Source organism: Ictidomys tridecemlineatus, chromosome 5 (genome assembly GCF_052094955.1).
Source record: "Ictidomys tridecemlineatus isolate mIctTri1 chromosome 5, mIctTri1.hap1, whole genome shotgun sequence".
In the NCBI taxonomy this organism is placed as follows: Eukaryota; Metazoa; Chordata; class Mammalia; order Rodentia; family Sciuridae; genus Ictidomys; species Ictidomys tridecemlineatus.
The window spans coordinates 54,213,468-54,235,570 of NC_135481.1; the positions used below are offsets into that span (position 1 = coordinate 54,213,468).

The 22,103-nt window shown below is 34.2% G+C and overlaps 1 protein-coding gene across 15 annotated transcripts in view; it reads left to right on the forward strand.

Annotated features, from left to right (window-relative positions):
- Nucleotides 1–22,103, forward strand: part of Kiaa0586 (KIAA0586 ortholog) — a 137,798-nt gene that overhangs the window by 99,088 nt on the left and 16,607 nt on the right. For 14 of the 15 annotated variants that reach the window (XM_078049965.1, XM_078049966.1, XM_078049964.1 and 11 more), the window contains one exon: nucleotides 4,027–4,132. In XM_078049965.1, the coding sequence (XP_077906091.1) occupies nucleotides 4,027–4,132 (106 nt within the window). Of the gene's footprint in view, nucleotides 1–4,026; nucleotides 4,133–10,276; nucleotides 10,517–22,103 lie in introns of those variants that run through there. The other variant, XM_078049977.1, reaches the window with a different exon arrangement.

A 22,103-nucleotide genomic window follows, 5' to 3' on the forward strand; every position in this document is an offset into this window, starting at 1 on the left:
TTTCATGAAAAAATATGAAATTTCATAATGATCGAAGCCAGTGTTCTTTGAAATTGTGTGTGTACTGAAAAAAAAGGCTACCTTCTCTAAGACAGTAATCCATAAAAGCTCATGTTATTAAATACAGTTTTGAATTCATGTATTGGCAGTTTATTTCTTATTGCGGATTAATTTATATCAGCAAATATTCATTGCATGTTATTCGAGCAGTATTGTGTTGAGGAAGAAAATTTTAAAAATAAAGATTATTTATAGAACATACCATTATATAGGGTTCAGTATTGCTTACATGTGACCAAGCAAAGATCAGGAAAAACTTGTTAATTACGAATAAAGGAAAAATTTTGTGATCATTATTAAGGAAAAAAGAGATATGTACCCAAAGCACTATCCATGAAAAAGCAAACTAAAAAATCGATCTTATCAAAATTAAGAACCTTCTACTCCTCAAAATACAGTATTAGAAGACTGAAAAGAAAGACCACAGAAGGAGAGGAAGTATTTGCAGAACATTTATCTTCTAAAAGATTTATATAAGAGTATATAAGAAACTCAGTGTATAAGGAACTCACAGAACTGAATATTAAGAAAACAAACAATTCAATTAAAAAGTAGACAATATTTGGACAGATACTTTATCTAAAGAAGATAGATAAATGGAAAATAAACACATAAAAAGATTCTCAAACTGAGTGTGGTAGTGTATGCCTGAAATCCCAGTGGCTTGGGCAGCTGAGACAGGAAGATTGCCAGTTCAAAGCCAGCCTCAGCAACTTAGCAAAGTCGTAAGCAACTCAGTGAAACCCTGTCTCTAAAGAAAATATTAAAAAAGACTGGGATGTAGCTCAGTGGTTAAGAGCCCCTGGGTTCAATCCTTGATACAAAAAAAAAAAAAAAAGATTCTCAATATTGTTAGTAATTAGGAAAATGCAAACCACAATGAGATACCACTATACACACTCAATAGAAATCTAACACTTAAAAGACTATCATGTGAACCAGGCATGGTTGTGCATATACCAGTAATCCCAGCTACTCAGGAGGCTGAGACAGAAGAATAGAAAGTTCTAAGCCAGCTTCAGCAAATTAGTGAGACCGTTAACGATTTAGTAGGATACTGTCTCAAAAAATAAAAAAAAAGGTCTAGGAATATAGCTTAGAGGTAAAGCACCCCTAGGTTCACTCCCCAGTACCCACCCCCCAAAAGAATCACTGTATTATTTTATATATCAATAGTGCATTTTATTTTTATTTTCTTGCTGAATATTACATTGTACAGAATATAAAACAATTTATCCATTAGTATTTGATAGACATTGGTGTTAGACTGGGAAACCCAGGGGTGCTTAATCACTGCACCCCATCCCCAGTCCTTTTAAAAACTTTTGATTTTGAGACGGCTTCCTACTAAGTTACTTAGACCTTTGCTAAGTTGCTGAGACTGGCTTTGAATTTATAATCCTCCTGCCTCAGTCTCCTGAGTCCCTGGGATTAACGGTGTGTGCCATCATAGGTGGCTCTGTGGTTGATGCTTGCAAAAATTATGTTGAGTAAAAAAAAAAAAAAAACAATCCCCCATAATAATTATGTTATACAATTTTATTTATATAAAATTCTAGAAAATTAAAACTACTATGTAGTAATAGAAAGTATTTCAGTTTTTGCCTTGGGTGGTGAGAAGTAGAGGTAGACAGGGCAAATGGGAATGAATAAATACAAAGGGGTATGAGAAAATTTGAGATTGATGAATGTGGTCATTATATTATCTTGGTTGTGGTGATGGTTTCATGGAATGGATACATACATATATACATACATACATACATATATGCTAGAACTTAGTAAGTTGTTCATTTTAAATATATGCAGTTTATTGTCTATTACTTACACCTCAAAAAAGCTGTTTAATAAAAAGAAAGATTGCTTGCCTCTAACTATTGGTCTACTTTACAGTAAGACTATGAAGTGTTACCAGAAGAGTAGACCTCAAAAAATTCCTTCATTAAATGTGTTTAGGGGCTGGGGATGTGGCTCAAGCAGTAGCGTGCTCGCCTGGCATGTGTGCGGCCCAGGTTCGATCCTCAGCACCACATACAAACAAAGATATTGTGTCCGCCGAAAACTAAAAAATAAATATTTAAAAAAAAATGTCTTTAGCTAAGATTTCTTTAGTACTGTTAATAGCAGCACACTTATTTATACTGCTTACTTAGCCAGATTCTGTCCTAAATTCTTTGTGTTTTAACTCATTTAATCTTTATAACAAAGTAATGAGAGGTAGTTGTTATCTTCCTGTTATGAATGAGGAAATTGAAGTATTGAAGAGTTACATAATTTGTTCAAAGCCAAAGATAGAAAATGGTTGAGCCAGATTTGAACACAGGTAGCGCAGTTCCACAACACCACTCTTATTTGTTGTGGTAAGGAAAGGAACCAACAAGAAGGTTCTGAGTCAGCGTCTAAGATAGTTACAGATTGAGAATCCCATATCCAAAATGCTTATAACCAGAGTGTTTCAGATTTCATGTCTCTGTTTTTGGGATTGAAGCATATGGCATATGCATAATGAGATATCTTGGGGATGGGACTCAAGTCTAAACACAAAATTAATTTATACTTCATATACATTTTATACATACAGCCTGAAGGTAACTTTATACAATATTTTTAGTGCACCTACATTTTGGCTGTGACCTTCCATGTGAGCTCTCAGATATAGAATTTTCCACTTGAGGCATTCATGTTGGTGCCAAAGAGTTTGGGATTTTGAAATATTTCAGATTTTGGATTTTTGATGCTCAAGCCATAGTACCTGTCTTAGAAATACACACCAAAGTAGTATTTCATTCAAGACAGAAAGCTATATGACTAGTGACTCTAAACTTCAAGACCAGAGTTAAGGCTAGTTGTTATTACTCTAATCTAAAGCTGCTCATTTTTACCTCTAGATGAAGATGTGCCTGTCAGTGCTTTTGAGTATACACACACACACACACACACACACTCTCTCTCTCTCTCTCTCTCTCTCTCTCTCTCTCTCTCTCTCTCTTGAGTGTATGTAGACAGGTGTTTCAGATTCTATGGTTGTAGTTATTGGTAAGTATCCAGGGATGTCTTTTTAAAGTTCTATTAAAGTATACCTGCTATTTGTTTTAAAACTCATTCATAATTAAGCTATAAAACAGGAAAGGAAAGTAATTGGCTAAAGTTATCACAGTTTATGAAGTTGATTGTGAAGAAATTTGTGACTCTTATAAATTCAGATTTGCTTAAGTAAGGGTAAAAAAAAAAGACGTTGGGGCTTATGGTGGAGCATACATTCTTTGAATGGCAAATGAAGGATAACAATCCCTCCTCACACTTTGAGAATTAAATTATGTTACTATATATAAAAGCTCTTTGAAAATTGCAGTGCATTATGTAAATTTTCATTTTATGCAAAAGTGGTTATGTGGAAGAGCTTACAGCCAAATTAAGTTCTTATTCTAACTCCATCATGTGTGTATAAATCTAGACTGGTTTGCTTTATAAGTAGCTCTAAATTCTCTAATAGAAATTGTAAGAAATGGCTTAAAATAATTGAAATCCATGTATATTATTGAAATCTTTTAAAGGTTTTTTTTTTCTCTTTTTAAAAAATTTTTAAATAAGTACTGGGACTGAAATGGAGCAAATTATATTCCATGCTATATGATTATGTCAAAGTGAACCCCACTATTATGTATAATGCACTAATAAAAACATTAAAAATATGTACTGATAGGTTGAGGATATAAATCAGGGACAGAGCACTTGCCTAGCATGTGTGAAATTCTGGGTTCTATCCCCAGTACTGCAAGAAAAGGAAAAAAGAAAAAAATGTACTCGATCACTCATTTGTTAGAAGTGCTAATAAATAACAAAATGATTAAAAGGTAATTTTAAAGCAAGCATATTATTAAAAATTTTTATAATAAACACCTGAATAACTGCTCAGATTTTAACTTAAAAAAATAATATTGTGACTTTATGTCTTAAATTCTTTAGTATCAACAAAAGCAGGATGAGGATGTTAAAGAAGTTGAACACAAGCCAGTAAAAAGTCGTTTAATACATGTGAGAAGTAAATCTGATATTACACTTTCACCACAAGGTAAGAATTGTTTTTAAAATAGGTAATAATATAAATTTGATACTTATCCTAATAGTAAACAGATATATCCTGAGAGTTCTTTTCTTTTACATATATCTTACTCTTATTTCTAGGATAATTTTTTCCCTCATGTTGTCTGTTTGGATGAAGAATCTTGTATTTTACTATAAATTTGTTAATTCTTTTTACCAGTAAACACTATTTCTATTTGATTTTTAAAACTCTTAGTTAATGTTTTCCTTGAATGTTAACTTTTGGTTTTTATATAACTAAATGTCAGGGTCTTTTTAATTAGACATAAATCTATATATCATAGTTGTCTGTCTTAAATTATAATACATTTAAGACAGGAATCATGGCTGTAGAAAGGACATTTTGTGTTGTGTAGTGAAATCAACTAAGTATAACAACAACAACAACAACAAATGATTCTCATGTTACATGCTATTATCATGTGGATGCAGTTTTCTGTATTATTGTAGTTTCAAAATTGTGTAACTCCACAAATTAGCACTGAAGCATTTTGACATTATTTTTATGTTTCCGTGCTTTTTTTTTTTTTTTTTTTTTGCCTTCTTGCTTCTTGGTCTTTTGTATTTTATATAACCGACATTGAAATTTGGAGTAGAAATTAATATCACTTTTGCTTAAAAACTTTTTGTCTATAATCCAGGAAGAAGTGTTAGGAATATTTTGAATAATTGAATAATTTTTTCTTGCTTTTAAGAGTAATGGGGTGATTTTTTTCTATAGCTAATTTTTATTTAATGTTATAATATATGAATGAATGCATAGTATTGAATGCCAGTATAATTATAAATATAGCTATGGACCTAAATGAGAGAAGTGCCCAAGGTAGTTATTAGGATTATCCTGGGGCTGAGGGTCAGTGGTAGAGCACTTGCCTGTTGTTTGAGAGACCCTGGGTTGAACCTAGCACAACAACAACAATGAAAAAGAGGGTTATACCATATGAAATTTAGGCTTTAACTCTTCCATTTTTTTGTTTCTCTATTAATCCAACTTTTCAGAACACTTGAACACTTTTAACCTATCCATGGTACATAAGTGGTAAATTTTATTTTAGAATCATATGAAAAATTGCCTGTAAGAATTTCTTGTGGTGATTTAGAAATTAATCATGGCAGTATATTATATATATATGAGCAAATAAATATTCTTAAGGTAATCACATGACTGATTTGATATCCCTTCTACTGAGTGCTATTGCCTTTAATTGTCAGTGTAGTTCATTTAGTGTTTTTCTTTTTTCTTTTTGGTACTGGAGACTGAATCCAAGCACACAACCACTGAGCTGTATCCCCAGCTCTTTTTTTATTTTGAGACAAGATCTCATTAAGTTGCCGAGGGCCTTGCTAAATTGTTGAGGCTGACTTTGAACTTGCAATAAACTTCTTCCTTAGTCTCCCGAACTTCTGGGATTATAGGCATGTGTTGCCATGCCTGGCTAGTTTAATTTTTTTAAAAAACATTTTGGCTGGACTCAGTTTAATCCCAGCTCCTCAGGAGGCTTAGACAGGAGAAGAGTTCTGCCTGAACCATGAACAAGGTTCTGGGTTTAATTCCCAGTACTTGGTAAAAAGAAAGAAAGAATTTCTTAGTTACAAATGAATTGTATTTTCTTGAGGGACATTTTACCTAATAAAACAACTGATTTAGCTCATAGGAAGGTAACTTTGGTATGATTTTACTGTCTTTAGGAAAGTGACAATGTTTTCAGTTTCACTTTATGTGAATGTTTCACCACAGGATGGCAATAGTTACATTTTTGTTGACTTACAGCAATGCCATTAAGTAATGTCCAGTTGACATTTATTAGGTAAACAAGTCATAAGAAAAATAAAAGAAACCTAGAAATTAGCCAGTAGGAGAAAGTTTACAACTGTTAGACTTAATATATTTAATTTTTTTTGCGTTTAATATTACATCTAATTCAAAAGTTAGGAGAGCAGACCTATTTCAGCCTCAACTAAGACACATAAAAACCCAATGGGTTATAAATAGAGTATTTTAAATAGAAGCCAAGTCTTTCACTCTGTAGTTGATATATATCTCTAGACTGAATATTTCTTGAATGGGATATAATTGCCTTGGCAAATGCAGACAGTTATGACTTTTTCCCATAAATTTTATGTTTTTTTTTTCTTTTCTAATGAAATTCTGAGACTTTGCCAAATATTTCAGAGAATAGAAAGCCAGAGTGCCAAAATAATCCTCTAAGGCTCTCAGGACTTGGGGTGACCTTGAAGAAATTCAATCCTATCTCTTACACTCAGAGGCCTTGAAGATAAGGAAATTCATCCTATCACCAGGGAATCAAAACCACATCTTTTCTGGGAGTTGAATGTTTCTAAGCATACATTAGAACCCCAAATTATTTCAGGGGGAAGTATCATGTACTTTACTTTGAAATGTATAGTAGCTTAATATGCAAATATAAAAAATCAAAGCAGTTTACTAGAAATAGCACCTTTTTTAATGCTCATTCATTCAAAATTGAGGCTATGGTAGAACATAGATTCTAACACTATGCTGCTAAGAAATGTGCAATATCCTTGTTTTTTAAATTTTCCCCTCCTTAGCTATTACTTTCATATTTTAATATAAAAGAGACAAATTGAATTGATTGTTCTCACAGATGACATCTTTGGAAAAAGGTTGTTTCATTTGGTATTGAATTCATAGGGTATGTTTTTGACTACATGATACCACTTATCTGATTATATATACTGATGAATGTCTAACAATTTTGTAGTGAAAGCAACTTCTGAGAAAGTGGTTTTCATTTATATTATTTTCCCTTTAACTGTTCAAGTTAGCTATCTTTAATACAAGTGAGACTACTTTGAAATCAGTTTGGATGAACACAAGAACTAAATTCGATAAAGTGGTATGTTAAAATAGCTTACTTTTTTTCCCCACTACCACTGAGCTACTGGGAATGTAGCCCAGTAGCTCATCCCCAGCCCTTTTAAATTTTTAATTTAAATTTTTGAGACAGAACCTCACTAAGTTGCCCAGGTTGACCTTGATTTTGTGATCTTCCTGCCTCAGCCTCTCAACTAGCTGGGATTACAAGCATGTGCAACAGTACCCAGTTTGAAATAGTTTGTTTAAAAAAAAATACTTTCCTCTTTTAGGTTCTCTCTGAAAAATTTAAAACTATCATGATAAATAATAATTAGAAAGTCAAACATACTATACAATAATGAGAAAAAATTAGATCATATGTTTTATGGTTAAATGCTAGGACGGATTGGATTGGATTGTCAAAGTCATAGTAATTTTTAGTTTTCTTATTTGTAGATTATGTTGTTCAGAATGTGTGTGTGTGTGTGTGTGTGTGTGTGTATAAACACTAAAAACAATAGATATAATTGTAGTAATTAATCAACATCAGTTTATGCTTTTGTGGGAAATGAGAATTATGAATTTTTTTAGCATTATATACTGAGTTCAATGCATAGCCACCTTACCACCTTCCTACCTCACATACTATGATTATAACTTTAAATATGTAAGAATTAGGAAATTCAAAGCTTATTCTTTGTAGAAGCTATTTCTGACCATGTATGCAAATAAATCATTTTTGTTCTTTAATAAAGTGATAGAGTTTTTGTCTTTGTATTTTTAAATATGGCTAACTCCCAATAACTATCAGAATTATAATTAATCTTAATAATTTCAAAACTATAGCTAAATGTTCTAAGTTTGTTTTGTTTTTTGGTTTTAGTATAAGGTATGATAGTGATTCCAAAAAATGTAATGTGGGGGAGCAGGGAGTTTTGCTCAGTGGTTAGCAAGCATGAGGCCAGGGTTTTATTCCCAGCACTACAAGAAAAAAATAAGTAAAAAAGAAAAGAAATATCTGAGAGAGGGGTGGATGTGGTACCTACTAATGTCCATGAAAAAAAAAAACCATAAATTTAAATGTTTAACAAGCATTATCTGAATAAATGTGTCTTCTACAAATTATTATTGATTAGCAAAAAAGAAATTCCCTTTGAAATGTTGCTGAATTTGGGGATTTTGTTTCTGCCCAGGATGAGGAAAGTGGAAGAGTATCACTGCTACTCCAATTATAATCAAATGTTAGATAAACCACAAAATCATAACATTTCTTAAACTCATCAGAGGTCTTATAATGCTTATGACATAAAAACTAAGTAGGCTAAAGTCCAAAGAAAAGCAGAGTTCTTCAGAAGAAGGAATACAAGTACTGTCTCACCTGTGCCAGAACACAGTCACAGGAAGAGAGGTTGGGCACCAGCCAAGCAGACAAGAAGCATTTGGCTAAACTCTCTTAGTGGGTTGCCAAAGGTCCTGTATATAGGTAGACACATTGGAAGTTACTTGTGGGCTTCCTCCCCACAGATCTTTAGAGAAAAATTAGGAGAGGGCAAGAGAATGGAAAGAATCTCCTTCATTGGTAAGGCCTAGGTGACTGTCAGTTCCAGATAGAGGAGACCCTGTTTTGACTCATTGTCTATAAGAAAAAAGGCCTTAAGCCACCCAACAGGGGGCCGCATATCTAATACATCCAGGGTACAGGTAAAAACTCATTGCTAGGGGAAAGGTAAAGAAAAGACTATCTACCCTTGAGAAAGAGGAAGGAAAGATTGGGCCCACAATCTTATGTAAATACCATTAAAAGTTTTCTGTTGCTGTCTGGTATGGTGGCACATGCCTGTAATCCCAGCAACTAGGGAGGCTGAAGAGGCTGGAGGATCTCAAGTTTGAGGTCAGCCTCAGCAATTTAAGAAGACCCTCAACAACTTAGCAAGACCTTGTTTCAAAATTTAAAAATGAAAAGGGCTAGAAATGTAGATCAGTGGTAAAGTACCCCTGGATTCAATCCCCAGGATCAAAAAAGAAAAAAAAGAAGATGGACGTTTCCTGTCCTTGCTAAAGGAAATGTCCTTTAAGTACAGGTAAAGAAAATGGTAAAGAAAGTCAAGGAGTGAGTATGATAAAATGTATTTGGAAAGGAAAATCTAAAGTATTTTAAAATTAATAGTGTAAAAATAAATTTCCACTGGGGGAAAAAAAAAGTTTACTATTGCTGGAGGAGGGGTGGGAAAATCCTTCACAAAACTTGCGAAAGGGTCAAGGCAGAATTTGGCTGCCACAGGAAGTAGAAGCAGGGTCACTCCATCATGAGTTCTATCATGGGCCCCAGGCCTACTGAATCTGCCTGGGACTGATATGGGACTAGGATAACAGAGAACCATGCCATTCCTCACCTTGAGAACAACTGGATAATGAGCAGTAGTAGCAGGATCTCAAAACTCATGCTCTGGAGCAGGTAGTTGCACAGTGAAGGCCAAAAGCTGATGGTGGAAAGGAAAACTCTTGGGCATCCTAGGGCCCACTCTAGAAACAAAGTAACACTAGAAGAATTTGAAATGCAGCAATGGCAAATCTCAAAGCCAGCTTAATTCATGACTTTGTTGACTCAACCCTTCCCACTAGTGGCCTACTTACAGAAAAGGTATTTCCATCTTCATACATTAATATCTTTATTTTTGTCTCTATTGTTTTACCTACAATAGCAGTTAATAAAAATTAAAAGAAAATAAGAAAAAACAATGACCAAATGTACTTCTTTTTCTTTCTTTCTTTTTTCCCTGTGAGATCAAATCCAGAGCTTTGCACTTGCTGGGCAAGTACTCGATCACTGAGTTTCATCCCCAGCCTTCTGTTTTTTATTTCTTTTCTAAGAGTTGGGGTTTCACTGTGTTGCCCAGGCTATCCCTGAACTACTGGTTAATTCTCTTGTCTAAGCTTTACTGGTAGCTGGGACTATCAGCACGTGCCACCATGCTTAGTACAGTCTTAAGAAACCAAGCAATCAACAGAACAAGGATCAGTGGTCTCATATGTTGAAATTGTTAGTAAATTAGCTATGTAAAGGCCCCAGTAGGAAAAGTCGACAAAATATGTATGAACAGAGTTTGAAAACTTGAACAAAGAAGTGCAAATAAAAAGAAAGGGTCAAATTATCACGAGCCCTCTGTGGGCTGTATGTGGACTGTTGTGCATCATAGCCTAATGAGGGGATAGGTCTGGCATTGGGAACCTCCTGTGGCACCGCCACAGGGATTGATTGATTGCCTATTGCAGGTAAACTTCCCCCTCAAACTCTGCCAGAGATCCCACACAGCACCTGAGATGGGTGTGACCTGAGAAGATGCCAATCAACCTGCTGACTACTAGACATCATGAAGCAAGATTCTGCCCTTGAAACCTTATCCCTGCCTTTGATGTACCCCCTTAAATAAACCACTGGAGCCATCTTTTCTTTGTCTAGTTCTAGAGCCCATGTGGACTAGATCTATCAGGGCTTTCAAGTTTATAAGTATATTTCTGAATATTTATGTTTTTGTTATTCACTAATTTTTAAGAATTCCCCAATGAGACTCCCATTATCAAGTAGAAGTCTTGGGGTGGAGTATAGTCATAAAGAATGACATCCGTGGTCTTATCAGTAGACTCAACATAGCCAAGAAATCAGTAAACTTGAAGATAGCCAATAGAAATTGAAACACAAAAAGGAGACTGAGAAAAAAGACTGAGCATTCAAGAGCTATGGGGCAATACCAGACAGCCTAACATACTTATAATTGGAATCCCAGCAAGAAATGGGAAAGCAAATGGGAAAGAAGTACTTGAGGAAATCATTCAATAATTTTATGGGAATAATGAATATAAACCATAGATCCAAGAATTTCAGAGAACTCTATCTAAGGTGAAGAGAAAAATATATATATATATATATACACATAATATTCAGGAAGGTAGAGCAACTCTAATTTTGTTACATTCATGGTGGGAATACAAAATGGAACAGCCACCTTGGAAAACAGTTTGGTCGTTTCTTATAAATTACATATATTTACTATATTTACTCAAAAGAAATGAAAATTTATGTTCACAGAAAACCTGTACTAAAATGTCTTTTAGTGGTTTTGCTCATAACTCCCCAAAGTTAGAATCAGCCAAATGTCCTTCTACACGTGATACATAGATACAGTGGAATCTATTAGCAATTAAAGGGAATGAACTTCTGGTATACACACAACAGAGCAAATGAAACTCAGCTCCTTTTTATGAAGTAAAAAGAAAGAAAATAAAAAAGATACATATATACTGTATGGTCCCATTTACATGACATTTTAGAAAAGGCAAAATTATAGAGGACAGATCAGTGGTGGCCCACCAGGGGAGTTCAAATAACAGGAAGGAAATTTCGAGGATAATGAAAATGATTGGGGTAGTGATTATATAATCCAGTGAATTTGTCAAGGCTAAATTTTACTGATTATGAACTATATTCAAATGACATAAGTAAATATTGCTGAGTTTATGATATTTGTTTTTCCATTATGAGTTTTCTTAATTAACATTATGAAAATGTATTATTTGGGAAGGTATGAGAGATTTTGTTGTTAAAAGGTATGTAAATGTGGGGGCTGGGGTTGTGGCTCAGTGATAGAGCACTTGCCTTGCATTTGTGAGGCACTGGGTTCAAATCTCAGCACCACATATAAATAAATGAATAAAATAAAGGTGCATCAACAACTAAAAAAATATTTTTAAAAAGGTATGTAAATGTGGCGCTGAGTATATTGTATATTACATTTATGTATTCTTACATCTTTTTCTTCTGTTTAACACTTCAGGAGGGAATAGTTTGATATATTTTATAGTACAATATATTTTCAGTATAATGTACATTGAATTTTAGGTGTTTATTAAAATTAAATTCCATTCATCTGGGTGTGGTGGTAGACTCAGGAAGCTGAGGCAGGAGGCTCACTTGAGCTCACAAATTTAAGACCAGCCTAGGTAACATTGCAAAACCCCATCTCAAAAATAAATAAATTCCATCCAAACCAAAAGTTCCGAACACTTATGCTTTGTAGTTAGTAGCAGTTATCTAGAAACAAAAAATGGTATTGTATGTGCTAAAAAATCCAAACTGCTCAATAGAAATACTCTCATTTTACAATGTGATTTTTAGATTTTAGAAAGGAAAGAACTGTCAGCCCCTAACTTATGGCTTTTTCATGCACATCCAGTATAACTAATTGATCTGGTTAAATGAACAATAACGGAACCCTCTCCATTATCCCCACTTTAAATCCTCAATGATTTGGGCATTATTGTCCTTCACCTGGAGTTACCTTCTCTCTGCACCTTGTGTGCCTACAAATTATTTGTTCTTCAACATTTAGTCCCATCTTTCTGAGCCTTTACTGAATATCTGATTAAAAATAATGCATTCAGGGGCTGGAGTTGTAACTCAGTAGTGGAGCACTTGTCTCGCACATGTGAGGTACTACATTTGAACCTCAGTACCACAGAAAAATAAATTAAAAAAAAAAGATATTGTATCCATAAAAAAAAAATTAAAAGTAATGCATTCATTTTAACCTACCCTTCCCCCCATCTTTTTTCTTCCCCGAACATAATCATTATCTTAGTATTAATCTCCATTTACTGAAGGCTTATCAGGCATTGTATCGTTGTTTCGTTGATTCTTCAAACTACCATATCAGGAAGGTAGTTTTATTTTCATTTTATTACAGAGTGAGAAATACGGTTAACTAATTTTCCAAAAGCACACAATTTAGAAATTGTAGCTCTGGAATTCAAGTACATAATAGCAAAACAAAACAATCCAGTTTTAAAAATGGGTCAAAAATTACAAAGCTGATGCTTTTTTTCTTTTTTTTTTCAATATCTTTTTAGTTATAGGTGGGCACAATATATTTTATTTTATTTTTTTAACTTTTTTAGTTGAACATCTTTATTTTACTTATTTATTTATTTTATGTGGTGCAGAGGATTAAACCCAGTGCCTCACAGATGCAAGGCAAACGCTCTACCATTGAGCCTCAACTTCAGCCCTATTTATTTTATTTTTATGTGGTGCTTTGGATAGAATCTAGTGCCTCATGCATGTTAGGCGAGTGCTCTACTTCTTGAGCCACAACCCCAGCCCTTTTTCCTTGTTTTATACTGCATAATGAATAAGCATTTGACAAATACTTATCATGTGACTTAACAGATTGTTGGCAAGAGCTGCTTTTATCATTTCTGTAATCCCTAGACCTATTATTTAAAATTTAAGGAAAAGTGATATATGGAATGGTTTAGTGATTATTTTTTGTTAAGATAATGTTATCTTGTTTTTTAGAGTTTCTTTCCCAATGTAGCATTGTGCATAGCACACAGTTGATGATCTGTAAGTGTCCACTAAATTGAATTTGATGATCACAGTATTTACTATTGACTATGAATCACATTTTTTTGAGAGAGAGAGAGAGAGAGAGAGAGAGAGAGAGAATTTTTTAATATTTATTTTCTAGTTTTCGACGGACACAACATCTTTGTATGTGGTGCTGAGGATTGAACCTGGGCCACATGCATGCCAGGCAAACGTGATACCGCTTGAACCACATTCCCAGCCCTATGAATCACATTTAATTCTATCATTTAGTAATAAGATAGAAGGAAGGCAAGAGAGAAAATTAGAATATTTCATTACAGTCATTTTTTAAGTTATTGACATTCTTGGTACAGAGTGGAATAATCTAAAGTCATTTTTAATTGCTTTTCTAAAAGATTTGTGATTTCTTTTGTAGTAGTAATATAAATTTTCATCTTGAAGGTCATATTAGTTGAACAGAGGGTAGGGGAAGCTAAGAATGTGACCAAAGGTGAGGAAAATAAAGTCAGGTTGTATATTAGAATGTGGGTAGTCTTTTTGTACTTAAAACAACAGAGAAAAACACTGGTCATTCATTCATTTTAAAAATTGATATATAATTTAGATACTATCTATATACTTCTCCCTTATAAAAGTGTATTATTGTTTTTATTATTCAAAAAGTTGCAAAACTATCACCAATCTCTAATTCCAGAATATTTTCTTTTACACTCTGCCCCCCCAAAAAACAAAAAAACACATCCATTTGTTATTTTTCTTCATTCTCACCTCCCCCTGCCCTGGGAACCACTAATCTAATTCCTATCTTTTTGGATTTACCTTTTCTGGACATTTCATAGAAATAGAAATATACCCTAAGTGTCTTTTTTGTTTGATTTCTTTCACTTAACCTAATGTTTTCAAGGAACATTCATGTTGTAGCAGTTGTCTACTGTAGTTGGCTATGCGTTGTCCCCCATCTGTTTACGTGTGGAAGCCTTGATCCCCAGTGCAGCAATGTTCAGAGGTCAGGTTTTTAGGAAATGATTGGATCATGAGAGCTCTAACCTCATCAGTGGATTGATCTATTGATGAAGTAATAATTTAATGGCATTATTGAGAGACAGTGGAACCCACAGGAGGTGGGACCTAGCTGGAGTAAGTGGGTCACTGGGGGTGTGCCCTGGGGGATATATCTTGTCCTTGGCCCCTTCCTCCCTCTTTCTTTACTTCTGGGCAATCAGGAGAAGAGCAACTTTCATAGATCATGTCCTTCTGCCATGATGTTCTGCTTCACCTCAGGACCAAAGCAGTAGAGCCAGCTGACCACGAACTGAAACTACTGAAACTATGAACCAAAATAAATCTTTCCTCTGTTATTTTTCTTTCAAGTATTTTATCATAGTAACCAAAAGTTGACTAACACAATTATTTGATTTCTTTTTATGCTTGGGGTAATATTCCCTTACACATTCATTTTCAGGTCAGCCTTTTTTAGTATCCCTATTATGCAAAGTTCTGTAGGTAGTTCTTTGGATCTAGAGATCTTCCTGCTTCATCCTGCTGAGTAGCTGGGGATTATAGTCATGCACCACTATGCCTGCTTTAATTTTATTTTTGTAGCATTAATTATACATTGTGTATGGAAAGCTTAGATTTTTCTCAAGTCTATCATTAAATGCATTTCACCAGAAGCATATACCGGGATTATTTTGAAGACTCACAAACATTCCAAAAAAACTCTGCAACCCTTTTATTGTTCTTAGCCAGATTTTCTTAAACCTGACTTTAAATTTTTTATTGATGTAAAATAAAGCCATTAGATCAATTAGTAGCCTTTATTTAACAATCACTACAAATAATTTAACCTTATAAAAATAATAATCTCCGAGGTAAATGTAGATTTGATGACATCTTTATACATTTATATTGACCAGATAAATACTTTAGTCTTTGGGAGCAGAGGAATCATCTCTAGTTCAATAGAACCAAAGGTCATAATTGTGGCTAGTGGTAGGATGTGATCTGACTTATAAGTTAGTAATATTTTTATTATACCATGCTGCCCTCTTCCAAATAAAATTACATATAATTGCAAGTTAATATATTATGAATGCTGTTCTTCAAATCACCATAATAATTGTTCATTTAACTATTGTAGTGATTTTAGTTTTCTATAAATAAAGTAAAATCTAAGTAGACTATTTTATCCAAGAGAGTAATAGATTGTTCTACTAACCTAGTTCTACCCGTTTTCTTCATATATTGCAAATAAAAGAGAAAGTTGAATAATTTCAATTTAAAACTATTAGAACAAAATAGTATTTATAGGCTTATTATACTTGTAGGATGTGCCACTAATGGATAGTTTGTTAGTCTCTAATATAGTGTTTCTTAAACTTTAATAGACATGAAAGTACTTATTTAACATGTAGATCCTAGGCATCTCCTGAAACTCTGCCTGAGGCAGTGCCTGGGAATAGGAAAGTTAAACTAGTACCCCTGTGAGTCTGGCACAGGAGAGGGAGGATTACCCTTTGAGAAACACTGCTTAGTGAGTGGCTCCAGTTTTTTGGCGGACTTGGTTCTCCATGGAGTTAGAGGTGTTACAGCATAGAACATGCCAGATACTTAATCTCTCTCTGCTTTTCTTGTTTGTGATATAGTACATATTTTTATAGGTTGATACAGTAATTAAAAACAAAATGCACTTATAATAGGATCTGACATATATTAAGAGTAATAAAAGTATTATTTATTAGCATGGCTGTATCTAGGAAATCTCTTCTTTTTAATACTCATGTTGTAATCAACTCTCCTTTAACAAATAGGGATTGAACACGTATTAGTCTTAAGCTTTATGAGAAAAACCGAAAGGTGGTCTGTGTAGTGTTAGGGCGATAAATTGAACATTTTGCCTCCTTAGTGAATATAATTAAGACTATAGTTATACTATAATTATATATGCTACATACCTCAGATTCTTTACATAATTTTCCATTGATTTGTATGTTTGATAGCTAAGGTGAAGGTTATTAACCAGGGCAATTTCCAGCATAATTCTAGACATTGAAAGGTGGAGGTTTTAGTAAATTACATTCTGTCAACAATTCTCTCATCTTTAAATCCCAAAGAGACTGATAATTCAAGAGTTCAACATTCATGTATAGGCTATGACATACTGATTAGAAGTGTAATTAAGACTTGAGGGCAGTATGTGTACACATGAAAATATTTAAAAATTATTATTAGGGGAAAACTTCTTGAATTTCTAACAACAAAAGATAACACAATTTCATTTATTATCCTTATAAACATATGTTCTTGGCAAACATTTTTCCCTTTTATTGTCCTTACATATTTTATTATGTAGAAAAGTTAATGTTTAATTTGATTAAACTTTCTTATCCATAATAATTTTGCTTTTTACCACTATTATCATTTCATGTTATATAGAATAAGATTTTGTTTTTGTAAAATGCCCCAAACTTGTGCCTTTGGTTGAACATTTTCCCCATCTCTACTTTAAGCAAATATCTAACATCATCTAGGAAGGTCTGATACTGGTAGCTTTATGGAGGAAGGAAAAAAAAAAACACTAATTTTTTTTTTAAATGGGAAAAAATCTCCCAAGAATTGTACTTTGCCACAGAAAACAGATAACATTAAGTAAAAGCCATAGTTCTTCCCATGTGATTCATATGTAAAACACATAATTCAAGCTTAATGGAAGCTCTTAAAAGACATGTCATACCAAAGCAAACCTATGATGATTTAGAAATGAAATGCAAATGATGGTGCCAGACACTGGAGGTGAGAGGAACAAACTAAAATTTGGATTTAGGCATGTGAAGGTCTTCTAGGCTTGTTTCATTGATTTTGGATGATGTTTTAGTATCTGTTTATGAAGAAGAGGTTCTAAGGAATTGTCTTTAAACCTAGTTCCATTGCTTACAATATCTGGTCTTAGAAGAATTCAAATATATTCTTTCCTGTGTAGAGCCATCTTTTTTAAGGAATAGATGAGATGTAGACTGAGATTTAAATGATGCTGTGTTGAAGCAATAGTGCACTGATTAGCTGGGACTACAATTTCTAAGAGGGCTTTTTATTACCTTTCATTATATATGCTACATACCTCGGATTCTTTTACATAATTTTCCATTGATTTATATGTTTGATAGCTAAGGTGAAACTTCTTCTTTTGTAAGGTCTACTCTTTCCAATGTAAAGAGTTCTGGCTGCTCTGCCCTCAACTTCAACACCTCCATTGTTTTTGAAGTACCAATATATTGAGGAATGAAGAACAGCTTTACTATTTAGAATATGTGGGGGTAACTGTTTTATTAAGGATATAGCTTTTTTCCCCTCTTCCCTCCCCTAACTAACCTGGTTGGTTTTGAATAATGAGACAAGGATGCAGGTATTTGGAGGTGGCTAGTGCATTAGTTAAATGGAGCCACTTTGGTCATATTTTCTCCCATGTGTGGTGGCGTCTCCATTTACTCGATCCTTTTTTTTCTTGGCTGTCTATTCCTGAGGCTCCATATTATTTTTGGTGGGGATACCAGGGATTAAACCCAGGGGTGCTTAACTACTAAGCCACATCCCTAGCCCTTTTTTATATTTTATTTTGAGACAAGGTCTTGCTAAGTTACATATGACCTCTAAAGGTTGCTGAGGCTGGCCTTGAACTTGCGTTCCTTCTGCCTCATCCTCCTGAACTGCTAGGATTACAGACATGTGCCTCTGAGCCCAGCTCCATATCATTTTTGACCTATAGTTACCTATTGTTTCAGTCCACAGACAGAGTAATTTATAAAAACTAAAAGTTGACTCAGCTCATTGTTCTGAGGGCTGGAAAGTTCAAGATTGGGTAGCTGTCTTTGGTGAGGTCCTCCTCGTTGGTGGGGACTCGCAGAGTCCCAGAGTATCACAGGGTACCATGTGATGAGACAGAACATACTAGATCTCTCCTCCTCCTTTTTTAAAGTCACACCCCTATGGCCTCATTTAACTTTAATTACCTCCTGAAAGTCCCACCACTAAATAGCACAGTAGGATTAATTTTCTTCCCCTGAATATCTCACAATGAGGATTAAATTTCAATGTCAGTTTTGGTGGGGACATTAAAACCATAGCAATTGTGTAAGTACAAGTACAGTGTTTTTTCACCATCCAAGATTTCAATGTCTCCTTGATCTACACTGATCTCCATTCTGTATTCTATTTTCAAGTGTTTCTGATTTTGTTCCTTTGGAATTAAGATGTAATTTGTCAGTTATAGCCAGTTAGCTACAGGGATGTGGGGCGTGGACTGAACTTTTGCTTTTTTCCAGTGATTCTTTTTATTGATTGATTTTATTTAGCTTTCACATAGCACTTATTTCAGTTCTCCACCCCAAACACTAATTTCAATTTTATCTCCTCAATTATTTTTTAATATAAACTTCTTCTTTTGTAAGGTCTACTCTTTCCAATGTAAAGAGTTCTGGCTGCTCTGCCCTCAACTTCTATGGCTCTACATTAATCTCACTTTTTTCTTTCTTTTTGGGTTGAAGAATGAGCTGTGATTCCCTCCTTACCCTTCTGTAGAGGTAATCTTTCCACCTGCAGTTTTAAAAAATTTTTTTAGTTGTAAATGGACACATACTTTTATTTTATTTATTTATGCTTATGTGGTGCTGACGATCAAACCCAGTGCCTCACACTTGCAAGGCAAGTGCTCTACCACTGAGCCACAGACTCAGCCCTCTACCTGCAGTTTTGATCCTGTCTAATTTCTATTATTGGCACAGGGAGAGGGGAAAAGATGTAGTCATGAGAGAAGAAAAGAACAGTTGCAGAGAAAGGAAGGAAGTGTGTAAAAGGAAGGGAAAGGTGGGGGTAAATGTGATAGTGGAGAGGTTAGGGATGATGTTCAGGCAAGAAAGGGAAAAGACATAATGTGGGGGTGGGATGAGAAAGGATCAGAATCACTTCTTATCTACAGAATGAGATGGGGTAGGTCACTTGTAGCTAGACACACTTAATAATTCTCTCTCTCTCAACCCCCTCACCCAGCATACCTACCAGTATCCCCTAATGTGCTAAGTGAGATTATTTATTTTTAGTCAAATTCAAGCTCCCCTTGTCCCACCCCATGCCTTTCTCAATCTCCCCTTTGAACCTTTTCTTCCCTGCCCTTTGATAAAACTTCTCCATCTCAGAAACATATTCTTGGTTCACTGGGTGTCCTTGAAACATCTATGCCATTTGGTATTACTTCATTTTTAGCCCTTGTTATCATATCTTTTATGATTTTTTTAACAGCTGCCATCTTGTTTAGAGACAATGGCCTTGCTTCATTCATCTCAGTACCACCTACTCTCTACCACACTGTCTTCAATGGCAGATTCTCAATAAATGTGTATCCAATCAAATGCAGTATGTATCCCTATTCCCCTGTCTAGTTCAACGTCCTTGCTAACAGTTTTCTTCCTTCCTTCTTTCTTTCCTTCCTTCCTTCCTTCCTTTCTTTTTTTCTTTCTTTATTGCCATTTATGCATTAATTTTGAGTAACTGCTATGTGCCAGACATTGTTTAAAGCCTCAATGATACTGTGAAACATAACAGGTAAAATTCCTGCTTTCATGGAGCTTATATACTTGTTAACATAACAGATAAAAAACAAACAAATTTACAACAATTTCAGATAATGATAAGAGAAATAAAAGGTTTACCGAAAAATGGTAAGTGTCAACTGGCAAATATAGAATGAGTACTAATATTGGAATATCAACATTTTCCAACTGTCATAATAAAAGTTAGGCAATGCAAAGGTCACTATGGATGCTAAATGCACAGGGAAAGTTTGATGAGGAACAGAATATTTGTATGACCTTAAAGTATCTCCTTGAAAATTAGCTCACTCATTCAAAAGGAAAACAAAAAACAGTATCTTGGTTGAGTGATTAAAATTAATATTGTCATAGAGGGTCAACTGAACATTGTAACTCCATATGTGATATCTGAGCAGGCCACAGTATCTGAGAGTTGATAGTATAGATGCCATTGAAAACAGTGACTATGGGTGAAATACCTAAAGTACTGAATATAGCCAGGAAAGAGAAACTTCTAGGCTTGAGGTAGACACTCTCAAGATTTAAAGGTAGGGAAAGAAGGGGGGCCAAAAAGAGGACATTAGACCCAACAGGTGATAATCCCATAGTATCAAGAACATACTAGTTTGCTCTACATTTTATGGACAGAGAATCCATAATTTTCTTTCTCAGTTAATATTACTTTTTTAACTTATCACTTATTGGTTCTAGTTTTTTTCTATGAGTTAGAAGTCTTTGAATGAAACAATCTTTCAAATATTTGATGACAGTAATTATAATTTAAAGTCTGAATGTCATGCTCCTTTTACTATTCCTCATAAAATATTGTATCTAAGCTCTTCACTTAGAAAAGCTTCTGTTCTACAAGTCAATGTATCTTGTATAGAGTTACACTAGGACAGACACAGCCACTGCCAAGTCTGGCAGATCCGTTTCTTGCCCCAAACCTATTATGATGAAACAAACATTTCTCAAATGGTTTCCTGCAGAAAGAACTCTTCTACATTGTAGTTTTCATTCTCACAGCAACAGTAAAGTTGTCAGTATGTAAAGGTGTTATTTTGTTCAGGTAGGAAAACTGAAGCTCAGAGAGAGTTGAATAGTCTCAGTATTGGTGGGTGTGGGTGGTGTGTGTGTGTGTGTGTGTGTGTATGTGTATGTGTGTATGTGTGTGTACTAGGAATTGAACCCAGAGGTGCTTGACCACTGTGGTACATTCCCTAGCCTTTTTAGTTTTTACAGAGTCCTACACGATGAAGTTCTTGTCTTCTCTGAAGTTATATTGAGACTTTTATGAGCAAAAAACAAACAAAAAACTTTTACTAAGATTTTTTTCTTAAATTTATGTTAGTCTTTTAGGTTCATGTCTGTCTCTATATAAGCACCCCATAAAAGTAGAAATGGGCAGTTTCATTGAAGTCTGTAAATAATTGTCAGTAAGCCTAAGAATGATAATTGCAAATTTAAGACTTTTTTGAATATAGTTTTTAAAATTTTTTTAATTTTTATTTTTTGGTGGTGCTAGGGCTTGAATCTAGGACATGCACATCACAACACACACTCTACCACTGCTATGTCCTCAGCATTGTGTGTATTTTTAAATTAGTAGTAAATGCAGAGGCCCAAATTATGCTGGGATTTCTAGTGGAAAATACAATTACTTGTGAATTATTTTAAGCTAGAATGCTAATTCCTCGGTTAAATACTAAAACATAAGTATACATGGATATATGGTATGTGGAATACATATCTGTAAAAGACTGTAAGTGAAATATTATTGCTGAAATTATTTTAAAATCAAATTGTTAGTGTTTGTTTATACTTATCAGCTCAGAATATACAGGTACAGAACTTGGGTACTTTTTTCCTGTGAATATAAGTACAGAAATACTATATCGCCTAATGAAGTCAGAAAAAAATAATTTAGGTAGAAAAGTAGTTCTGCTGAAAGCCCTGTGATTATTGCCTTTAGAGTCATTCTGACTACATTTTTTTTTTTTTAAATCAGGACTTAGGAAGTCCTGGAAATATCATGTTAGATATTTTCTAATTATTGTGTCAGCATGATCAATCATTTTCTAAATTTACCAGTTTCCTGAAATGGTTTAGCCAATGTTCATAACACTTTACAGGA